This window comes from Salvelinus sp. IW2-2015, linkage group LG33, assembly GCF_002910315.2.
Source record: "Salvelinus sp. IW2-2015 linkage group LG33, ASM291031v2, whole genome shotgun sequence".
Lineage (NCBI taxonomy): Eukaryota > Metazoa > Chordata > Actinopteri > Salmoniformes > Salmonidae > Salvelinus > Salvelinus sp. IW2-2015.
This window is the reverse complement of record NC_036872.1, coordinates 2,610,033-2,621,750: the sequence shown is the minus strand read 5'-3', so window position 1 is coordinate 2,621,750 and position 11,718 is coordinate 2,610,033. Positions and strand designations below refer to the sequence as shown.

At 41.0% G+C, this 11,718-nt stretch overlaps 1 protein-coding gene across 1 annotated transcript; it reads right to left on the bottom strand.

Annotated features, from left to right (window-relative positions):
- Positions 1-5,437: 5,437 nt before the first annotated feature.
- On the bottom strand, positions 5,438-11,108 carry arrdc3a (arrestin domain containing 3a). Its single transcript, XM_023978694.2, has 7 exons — positions 10,600-11,108; positions 8,122-8,203; positions 7,792-7,939; positions 6,922-7,024; positions 6,516-6,772; positions 5,741-6,043; positions 5,438-5,617 (listed from the first exon to the last, which is right to left on the bottom strand). The coding sequence occupies exons 1-7, from the start codon at positions 10,877-10,879 to the stop codon at positions 5,549-5,551; spliced, it is 1,242 nt and encodes a 413-aa protein (XP_023834462.1). The 5' UTR covers positions 10,880-11,108; the 3' UTR covers positions 5,438-5,548.
- Positions 11,109-11,718: the final 610 nt, after the last annotated feature.

Here is an 11,718-nt window from a genome sequence, read left to right as displayed (position 1 = left end):
CCATGTGGGCTGCAGACGTCCGTATGAGAATTGGCTGACATTTTGGGGGGATTATACAGCCAATTCAAGTAAGAAATTCAATACCTTCATTGCCTCCATTTGCGTGAGCTTTTATCACCTCAATTGTTCTATTGGCTAAACATTACATTCGCAAGTGCTGTAGATCAAGTTTCACACTATAAAACCGCTATACAGCAACACCTGGGGAGGGGAATGCTGGTAACCTGATCCCACATCTGTTTGTCATGTCAACTCCTTGTTCTATGGTTTGGGACCAGGCTAGAATGCTGGGGCCAGTGGGTTCTTCACTCTGGTTGTATGCAGAAATGTATATGTGCATCTAACTGTGGTTATGTCACAGTGATGATGAGGCAGCTAAGTCTCTCCCATCGAGGCCTTGGACGTGCCTGGTCACTATGGGCTGACTGACTGACTGGAGCAGTGGTTGCGGTGTCTGGATTAGCCTGTGAGAGGAAACAGCTGAGGCCTGCGTAGCGTCAGCACTAGCTAATCAGCGTGCTGCTCCCCCCAATAATCCCACCCTCCTTTATCCCTGTTCCAGGGGTCAGCCAGGCACAAAGGGCCAGACCCACAAGTGTCAAAGAGACCAGCCCAGGGGGAGTGGGGCCCGTGGGGGGGAACAAAGGGACACAAAAGTGCTAGGTCAAAGCTGAGCAGGCCGCTGACTCATCATGGAAAAGAAATGTGCGTGGAACGATTACCTGGCACTTCTATGACAGTGATGCGTCAAATATGGTTAGCATCCATACTTTGAAGAGCAGAAAATCATTTGAAATGTTCTGCTGGAGGCCAGATTTATGTGCAGCTGGGTGTAATAAAAAATACTGCCATAATCAGTTAACTTGACTCAGGCTCGAGTAGAGCCAATAGCCTTGCTTGAGTATAGTGCATTTTTCATTTCTCAGAATGTTCCCATCATTGTGGGTAATATTCTACACTCCTCTTCTTGCTTTGTAATCAATTATTACAAAACATAGCTGACGTAACGCAATGGATTGTCTACGTATTACACTGATCGTTTTGTTACCTCACAGGTCATGTATCTCTCACCCATGCCAACCATGAAGGCATTTGAAACACAACTTCAAATTGAAAATACTAATAAATTGATCAAAACTTGCATTGTTTCTTCTGAACTATTACAAAATAAATGTATCGATTTGTCTTTCTTCATTTTGCGCAGTACAAGACACTTTGAATGAAATGAACAATGTGTACAGTTAGTTAGTACAATGTCTATTGGAATAGAAACAACCCTCCATTGTATTTCATCTTATGGCCATCCTTTGATATCAATGCCTGATTGGAAGAAATCATGTTCAAAGCCCAATACAACCCAGTTTGTTCTGATCAAACATGGTCAGCGACAACCAGGTGAATCTCAACCTAACGTCCTATCCCCTTGATGAGGAAAGTTAGTAATGGTTCAGCATTCAGTGTGAATCAATATACTGTATCATCCGTGGCATTGTACAGTGCCTTCAGAAAGTATTCACACCCATTGACTTTTTGTTGTGTTGCAGCCTGAATTTAAAATTGATTACATTTTGATTTTGTCCTGAATACAAAGCATTTGTTGTAAATCCAACAGAACACATCACAGAGTATCACTCTTCATATTTTCAAACATGGTGGTGACTACATCATGTTATGGTTATGATTGTCATCGGCAAGGACTAGGGAGTTTTTGGGGTATAGAGCTAAGCACAGGCAAAATCCTAGAGGAAAACCTGGTTCAGTCTGCTTTCAGTGGGAGACAAATTCACCTTTCAGCAGGACAATAACCTAAAACACAAAGCCAAATACACACTGGAGTACCTTACTGATACAACATTGAATGTTCCTGAGTGGCCTAGATACAGTTTTGACTTAAATCGGCTTGACAATTTAAGAAAATACTTGAAAATGACTGTCTAGCAATGATCAACAACCAACTTGACAGAGCTTTAAGAAGTTTAAAAAGAATAATGTGCAAATATTGTACAATCCAGGTGTGCAAAGCTCTTAAAAGACATACCCAGAAAGACTCACAGCTGTAATCGCTGCCAAACTGTATAGTTACACTACTGTTCAAAAGTTTGGGGTCACTTAGAAATGTCCTTGTTTTTGAAAGAAAAGCACATTTTTTGTCCATTAAATAACATCAAATCGATCAGAAACACAGTGTAGACATTGTTAATGTTGTAAATGACTATTGTAGCTGGAAACGGCAGTTTTATTATTGAATATCTACATAGGCGTACAGAGGCCCATTATCAGCAACCATCACTCCTGTGTTCCAATGGCACGTTGTGTTAGGTAATCCAAATTTATCATTTTAAAAGGCTAATTGATCATTAGAAAACCCTTTTGCAATTATGATAGCACGAGCCCCAAGTCTTGTGTCAGGCTCACACTATAAGATTGGAATAGTGGATCCAGTGTAATGATGTCTGTTTTTAGGAACAACCAGCAGAGGCGCTGTTGCACTAGTTATGGAAGCTAGGGCTGCGTGTGTAGTGACCAAGTTAGTGATGCCTTGCTTTCTTTCAAAATGTGGGACTGCTGTACCGATATTGATATTAATTTAGTCAGGCTCAACCAACCATAGACTATATAAAGATGAAGATCTTTATATAGTCTATGGTTGGATGAGCCTAACTAAATTGATTTCAGATAACTTACCTGATCTAAGTTATCAGATTTTTTAAAACCCATATGCTGAAAGTTTCATTAGGTCTCATCAAGAAGAAATGACTGATTCCCACAACAATGTACATTTTTAACAAAAGTTTATTAAACTCAAAAGAAATACTAAGACAGAAGGTTACAATCATTCAGGACATTCATACAATATCTATATATGATCGTGATTAAGAAACTATAAAAAGACAAAAAGGAGTAATTTGAACATACAAATAGTGAATGAAACTAATTCAAATGAGTAATATTGCACTTTGTTTCTAAAACACTTCAGATGCACTCTCCCATTTCTAATGTTTTGATTCCTCACTTTAGTTAGTCAGGAATTTAGCTTTTAAAAACTGGACTACACTGAGGCCCGAACAATGGACTATAGAATTGACCAACCTGAAACAGATTTAAGCTTATTCATTTGTATTTTAGCTTGATACATATTCCCCAAGATAAAAATCAAAACAAACAAAAGTGATTTTATCTTAGAATAGCGGTCTATTCCATTTGTAAGCTAATTCGTTCTCAGTGGGAAGGGAGGGTTGCTGATCCACAGCTGTTCCCTGAAGCTGATAGGTGAGTAGAAATGGGGTTGTCTGACTGGATAACTAACCATAAATGCCCAACATAAACTAGCCCAGTCATCACTAAACGCATTCAGAAAAAAACACACAATGAGGCTTGTCCAGGGATCGTCATTTAAAAAATAAAATAATAATTTCTTTAAAAGGAAAAAAAATTATTCCCTTTTTGTCCCTTTGAAAAGCATGAAAGGACTGCATAATCACACATACAAAGAAAAGAAAACAGCTAAGAGTAAGGTTGTAAATTATATCGACACTTGATAATGAAGCATCATAATTATGTCAGTTCTGTGTCAAGGCCACTAAGATAAGATCACTTTCATTTGTAGTTTGTCTGTCACTGTAAGCAGTATTCTTATAGTTGCTAGCTAGATCTAAACAGAGCACACACACACATACAAACTTGTCAACTAATTATAACTGTAAACTTTCAAAAAACGTCTTAGAAGATGAAATAATGCATTTATGTCCAACACAACACTGCTTGACTAAATGTCTCATCAGGAAATGATGTGGATCCCCAACTCTTCACAGACCTTCACTGTCAATGCAATTTTAAAAATGTTGTCCTTATCAAAAAGTGCCTCATGTTTAAGACAATGCCAAATCTCCACTATTACTGGTCTAGGTGTTGAATGAGTTTGAAAACCAATGTATTACTCATTTCAACCTACCACTACTTGTTCTGGCCAGTTTGAGTGGAACTTTAGCAACGTCCAATTCTTCCCCAGCATTTAGCCGGGCTGGGTTTGCGTCTGCCCCGTTATTTGAAGCAGATCAAACCATGTAGTCTTACTTTTTTAAATGATATATAATTCTAGCATTTCAGGCTTCACTGGTCTGGAAAATAAAACAATTGGTGAATGAAGTCGGCAAGTGCAGCGATGGCAAAAAGGGGAATGTCGTTCATTTTGGAAAGCAGCATTGCTGCTCTGTGTGTATGTCTCTTCTCTCTTGTTATGGTAATATACTTTTTCATATTTTTTTTTTAAGAAATCCTCCTTTCGCTATTTCAAACAGTACAATTAAAACAAAACTTTTTTTTTTTTCAACCGTTTGGCGAGTGAGAAGATCACCTGAGACAGTGCTTTTTTTAGGCAGTATTGTACGCCTCTGTGCTATGAGTAGAGGGGCTGCAGACACAGAGTGTGCGAATTCTGATATGTCCCACTCTTTCCATCACACACACACACACACACACACACACACACACACACACACACACACACACACACACACACACTTCTCTGTGTTTCATGCTATACTTGAGTGGCAAGCTCTAGCCTGCGGCTCCTCTACACCAGAACAAGCACAACATAAACACGAAGCAAACAATGCTTGGCATGAAAAGGCATTCTAAGTTTGGAACTAAATCAAAAGGACAGAACATAGTACAGAACCAGAAAAAAGTGATGCCACACTTTGAACCAAACTGAGGAGGCAATATAGAAAAAGAGCTTTTGGATGGAGAGAGTGTGCTACTGCATTCAAGTCCAGTCTACAAATCATTAAGGAAATGTAATAAGGAAAAATAACATCTTAAAACAGCTTAAACAAGGTCAGTGCATTGTTTTTGTCCAAATATGTTCTCTGCGTTGTTCGACGTTGTGCGGATAAGAAGTTTATGAGTTAAGCCTGCAGTCTCTTTAGTCCAGCATGTTACTAGGCAGAAAAAAAACTATTAGTGATTCTTTTTTCTTCTTAAAATGGAGCCACACAACTCAAGCAAAGAATAACATGTGCAAAAATCCCAAATGAGGCAGGAGGAGGCTAGTCTTTGCTCCGTTGCTGACTGCTGCTGAGCGTTTCAGACAGTGGTGGTTATATTGTATTCTCTTCTTCCTGTTTTTCTTTTTTTCTGCTCAGGTCTCGACATGATAGTTCTGCTCTATGTGAAAGCCATGTCCGCAAGTGCAGTGGTTACAGAAAAAAAGCAGGTGATTAAGAGCCATAGGCAGACATGGCCCTGGCGTGTCATCACTCACTCCACCAAGGCTGTCTCCACTAAAAGTTTTTTTTTCTTCTTCCCCCTCACAGGTTAGGTGGATGTTCGACCGGCCTTTCCCCGGCCAGGCAGGCTGACAGGAAGGCAGACTTCCTGTGCCTTTCTCTGTGGGAGGGGGCAGGGCTTTGTTCACCTGTGGTATTTGTTTTTTCCCCCTCTCGACATTGACGGCGGAGTGCGAACGCTGTCACCGGGGGGAAAAAATACAAAAACAGAGTTGACTAGAAACGCCCAAAACTTCTCCGGGCAGGGCTCTGTGTTTCCTTCAACGTGACGGACAAGTGTCAGGTCTCCGCTCCTCCGTCCGGCTGGCTTGATCAGGATTGGGATCAACCTAGAGGAAGAGGAGGAAACGCTGCTTTAACGAAAAGACCAAGACCTCTCGGCTACCAGACTTTAGTATGATCACTTACTGCAGTGTGTAAAAGTCGAGGGTGTATGCTGTGCTGATGCATACCTCAGAGTAGAGCGGAGGGGGCTGGAAGCGGAACTCCTGGATATAGGCAAAGAGTGGTCCCTCGAACTCATCCCTGGCCGAGGTCACCTCCAGGCTCTGTCTCTGCTCCTCTGTCACGATCTCTGAATAGCTTGGTGGGGCTTCAGGGCGCTCTGGCAGGGCCATGCCTAGCCAGCTCATGGTCATGCTGCACTGGCTGCTGACACTGGAGGTGCGGCTGCCGAAGGGGTGCAGTGGGATAGTGCCGATGACCAGTGGCAGGTTCAGAGACAGGTTCATAGCTCCGGGGATGTCCACGTACACCTGGAGAGGGTAAGCAGCACACAACTGAGGGTTAGAACTGAAGGCCCACCTTCACTGAACAACAAACCTGTGTGTTCAACAGTGTTAAGACTTAGGCAAGGGGTAGTCCGATGACAGGGTAAAGAGGTCATTAGCACCTCTAAGACAGGTGTCGCCACTAATATTCTAGACTGATCCTCTTAACTGCGTATGGAGAGAACACAAGGTATAATGGGAGTGTCTTTGCCATGACTGCCTAGGTCACAGGCCTTTACGGGAACCATAGAGAGCTTTCTAGGAACCACTCAAGAAACCTATTCAAAAGTGCCTAGTACCAATGTGCATCCTGATGACGCACATTCTCATTTTACAGCACACTATACTCCATATTTATATGGATGATAGCTACAGATCTCTCTCAACCTGTTTGAATTGGTTATCAATGGTCAGAGCGAGAAAGAGATGGTCTCTCCGGGGCAGTAGCTGTACTAACCATGAGAGAATACTCCACTCGGATGATGCTGCAGTCCAAGATGGAGGGAGAGATGGGGGGGATCTTCAGCATTTTGCCACTCCACGTCTCCGTCTTGCCCGAGGACAACGACTCTCCTCGGAGGTTGGCCACCAGCTGTTTGACCTCCTTCATTTTCCCTTTGGCGTAGAAGGTCTGTGTTTGGTAAATGGCTGCCTTTGGCACGACCATGCGAGACGAGCAATTCTCAATCTCGGCGAAGATCTGAATAGACTCTCCTGCAAAGACAAGAAAGAAGGGGTTTAGTTAAATCGGTTAAAGGATCATTTGATTGAGATGGCATCAAACATAATAAGGCAGTCATCTATCTTCAAGAGTGCCAAATGACTAATCAATAAGGGTGACAGAGTCGGGGTGTTCCTCTTACCTGGGGTATAACCCTTCCTTTCGATTTTGGCACTTAAGGAGATTGGACCTGAGGTGCAGAACCAGCAGCATAAAGTCTTGTCTTTCGTGCCTGCCTGGGGTGACTGAAACAGAGAGGAAACGTAAGTGTTTGGAAAATTCTTTATTCCTCTACTCAATCCTCCCTAGGGGGAAAATACATGTTATTGGCCCCCTGACAGAAACTGCACCTTGTGCAGCTAGCATAATGACATACAGCGCCTGAGGCCTGTCATTCAAATACAGGGAGATACCAGTTTCTCTTTCCATATACCCGGAAGGCATGTTTAGACAGAAAGTGGCTGTCACAGACAACCCAATATTTAAAATAATTTCTCACTCAGCAGTAATTTCACACACACATAAAATCAACATCATCACTTCATTTTAACCATGTGCTGTATGTCATAATTTCTCTACAATACCAACTGATCAGGAAATAATCTGTTAGGTATGGGGAAACCGTGTTTTTCACAACCTATGTCCACTCGTGTCCTCTGTGCTTTGTGTCAGTTGGTACGACAACATCAACATGTGGGACAAGCACATTCTGCGACCACAATAATAGGCACTGGCAGCCACTACGCCAAATCAGATTACAACGAATTAAAAGTAAGGGGCCTGAGTGCTGGTACTGGCTAATTCTTTCTATATTTAGGCAACAATTGTGGCTCGAAATTAGTAATCTGCCTTTAAGTCACTCTCTTGGCTGCCAATGAAACTCGATCGCCGTTGCCAAATGAACCATTGAACAAAATTCTAAAGATCCTGAAGAGATTAGGGGTAACCAATTAAGTGCCTATAGTCTACTACACATACAAACACTGTACAGGAGAAAGATCCTTAAGCTCACCAGCAGTAAGGGAGTGTTGATGTCGATGTGTTCGAAGACTGTGAATTCTTTCTTGGTCTTCATGGGCAGAAGCCATGGCCTGTGTAGCTCGGCCTTCACCCAGTAGCGCACACTGCCATGTTTCCCTTCGAACGAGGTAGCCAGGGGTCTGAGAGGGATAAGAGAGGGGACAAAGAGAGACAAGGGGGGGGGAAAAACAGGTCATTTCAGGAGAACAAAGCCAGACGCTATTTCAATCTTCAACTAAGGACAGACATACGGATATTAATATAAGTATTTGTCCTTAAAAAAAAAAATCTGTCTTTTGATAGGTAAAGAGGAGATACTTACATCTGTGGAAGCTCAAGGCTGAATGCATACTCATGTCTTCCTGAATGGATGGTGGTGAGTCCTTCTTCTGAGTTGTCATCGTCTGAAACAAGAGGAGGGACAATATTCCAACACGTATACCATACCTGGAAAATATACAGTACGATGTCACCTACGTATAAGAACACAGATGTAAAACAACACCGCCACAACAGAAGGGAACAGAGCACAATAGAACTTCACGTCATAATTATTATAATTTTCATTTCTTGGACACCAGGAAGGCACAGCTTGTAATGACAATGATGAGAAGAAAAAAATGAAAATGTAAAATTATGATCTCTGTGATTAAAGATCCCTTTGACCATTCTGGAAACACATATTTACCCATGTATTTAAAAAATAAAACTTTAAGTGTTGAACAAGAATCCTTTGACACATTGTTTAAATCAGTATTACAATTAAAATATTGTTTTTATGAAAGCACATAAGTGATATAATCTGTCCCAATCAATGATTAACTGTAAAATAGAGAATCTAATAATTATTTCTCACATTATGTATTATTCTTGTGTAATAGGCGGAGGGGGGGGGGGGGCGTTGCGTTATTAAGCATTATATGATTTGTAAGAAATTGTCGATTTTTTTTTCTTTACATAATGTCTACCCTGCTGTGTATTATTTAAAAGTTACGCGTTATGGAGCGGGAGCTCCGTTTCTGCCAGCTCAGCGCTCCCTCCCAGCCTTAAGCAGCGGCAGAGTCGTGGTAAACAACTGCCGAACTGTCACTCAAAAGCAGACTGGAGCAGGAGAGGACCGGCCTAAACCGGAGCGAGCAGCTTCCCCAAGCCGGCTCTCTCATAACGCATTCACTGTGTGCGGCATTCAGTCAGTGGCACAACCGAACGTGCTCACTATCAGGCACAGCCCTCTCAAGACCTGACGCGTGTACTGCACCATGTACCAGAGAAATTTCACCCACTCAATATTACACGTCAGAAAATATTGTAACGGATAGAATAGAGGAACACACACAGTTAATGAAAAAGAGGACAGACAAAGAAGCAAATTATATTACTTAAACCTTTATTAAATGCCACGGATACCCTTAACTGCATACATGATTGCAATAGAGACACATAGTAAGGCTTTGACCATTTCAAGAAACTTAAAACTATTCAACAATTGATATAAAAACATTAGCAACATGCATACATTATCCCCCATACATAGACAGATTAAATACATTATTTTCACCATCAAGAAACATTCAATCACAGCCAGTAACAAGGAAAAGGTAACTAAGTTATAAATTGGGCAACACTGTACAAAATACTTGATGGCATAAATTCCCACCCCACATTAAATGAAGCTACTTCAATTCTCGGACGGACCTTTCTATCCAATCAGCTGAAAGATAAACTACCTCAGGAACAAGCTAACAAACCTGTTCTAGCGACTAGGACTACCAAATTTCAGTGATGTGTAATTCTGAAGTGAACAAAAAGTAATATCCTACATTTATTATCCGCAAATAGGCTAAATTGTTATGCCTTCAGATAATCATATTCCAATTTCTAGTTCATAGCCAATTTCAGGCCTTGTTATGTACTATTCATTATGCTACACACAGTAGGCTAGCATTAATCACTAGATAAAAGCACAATAGAATAGGCTAAATGGAACGAATGAAATGTATTTTCATGCGACTTTGTAACATTGTGCTGACAGGTCGGATACAAAGTTGCCGACTTTTTTCTGTCATTTTCTGCAAAAGCATGAGGTCATTTGAAGACACATGAGCACTTCAGCCAATCAACGGAGAGAAAGCCCAGTCCCTTCACCCCACACAACCAGTTTCTGAACAGGATTGAACCAGCTTTGAACAATGGTGGAAACTTAAGAATAGCTACAACGTTAAACTTTACATGATCGCTCGATAACTATTTTTTTGATCAAACTGCACATATGTAAAACAGACTGCTATGCACCTTCATGTACTGCGTTTGAGAAAATATTGTAGTTCATATAATTGTTATATAGGCTAAAATGAAGGAAGGATAGAGAAGACTCCCATTCACTATGCAACCGACAGCCACCTTGATAGCCTAAAGATACACTTTAGAATTATGTAGGCTATATGCCTACATGATTATGAAGTATCATGCTTAAATAAATTCCCATATGTTAAATATAAAAATTAATTGAAGAATACTGTAGTTGACATGTCTCAAGACATAGCCTACATAATGTGTTATAGACGGCTGTATAGTCAGTATTAAACCAAATAAAAGGTACTGTTGTGAGCTGCTTCATAGATCGTCCCCATATCTGTCTCTGTTATACATTAAATTGTGTTCATTGTTAGCCTATAGTATAGGTTGACATCACAACAGCATTCTATGTATGGAACCTCAAGAGCCACCATGACTAGCCTACACAGAGCACGTCAATAACAAAGTTATTTCTTTAGCTACAAATAAGGTTGTATATTCTTACCTCTTTCATGTCCAATTAGGATGTCTCTATGGTTTAGATATTCTACTTCTTCAGTGTAATTTTGCGTATAGGCAGTGTTGGAGCCAGCATTTCGCGATTCAGTCCAACGAACTTTCGCAAATCCTTTTGCATGAATTTTAAGAGATTTCACACGGATTTCTCCAGTGACTTCGATGATCACCCTCCCTGAGACCGAGTCCCCACTTGCGAAAACGGGGACATTGCTGTCATTGAGACAGTCGTAGCTGACGGTGAAGCTCTTCACCTTTCCTAGCACCATGGTGAAAAAAAACACAGGTAGCCTACCGAAAAATGAAAGTATATGAAAAATAATCTCATAAGAAACAAAATCTGTATTTTAACGCCGATCAATATCTTTGCCCTGCAAAAGCAGTGGGCATGATCAGGGCTTTCTTTGACAAAAGTTCATTTAGATGTAAAGGCTTAATAACAGCAGTGGATGCTGTTATCGTCCGCCCGTCTGCGCGTTGGTCTCTGGTCAAAGACAAGGAACTTTCGTCGCTCAGCTCACTTTAAGCGATGATTTTGTGAAAAACAACCCATAGAGCATGCGCAGAACTTTATCAGCCCCCTCCTTCCGCCTTATGGAACAAGGTAGAGAGTGGCAGTCAGCCAAATAACAAGTTTGGTTAAACAGCTGATGGTATTACAAAAGCAGGCGTGCATCCATTAAACTCGAATTATTTACGGTGTTCACCCTACAAAACAATACTCAAAGTCAAATGAGTAAAACAAATCTGTCACTACAGGCCTATATCATGTTGGTAGGCATACAGTATAGCCTACATTTTACAGTGGATTTCCACATTTGATAATGCATCACAAAGCCACACTGACTTCGCCCAGACAGCATGCTAGGTATCAACAGCCAACCCACTCGTACTTAAAAATATTTTACTTAAGTCGTTTTTTTAGGGTCTGTATTTTACTATTTATTTTTTTACGTTTACTTTTACTCCACTACATTCTTAAAGAAAATCATGTACTCAGTACATTTTCTCTGACGCCCAAAAGTACTTGTTACATTTTGAATGCTTAGCAGGACAGTAAAATGGTCAAATTCCTTGTCCAGAGATTATCCCTGGTCATCCCTACTGC

Excerpts from the sequence above, each read along its gene's own strand:
- arrdc3a (XM_023978694.2), bottom strand. The coding sequence starts at position 10,879 with ATGGTGCTAGGAAAGGTGAAGAGCTTCACCGTCAGCTACGACTGTCTC. Across the intron at positions 7,940-8,121 it reads AGCCTTGAGCTTCCACAGAT|ACCCCTGGCTACCTCGTTCG; the intron begins GTAAGTATCTCC and ends TATCCCTCTCAG. Across the intron at positions 7,025-7,791 it reads TCAACACTCCCTTACTGCTG|TCACCCCAGGCAGGCACGAA; the intron begins GTGAGCTTAAGG and ends TCTCTGTTTCAG.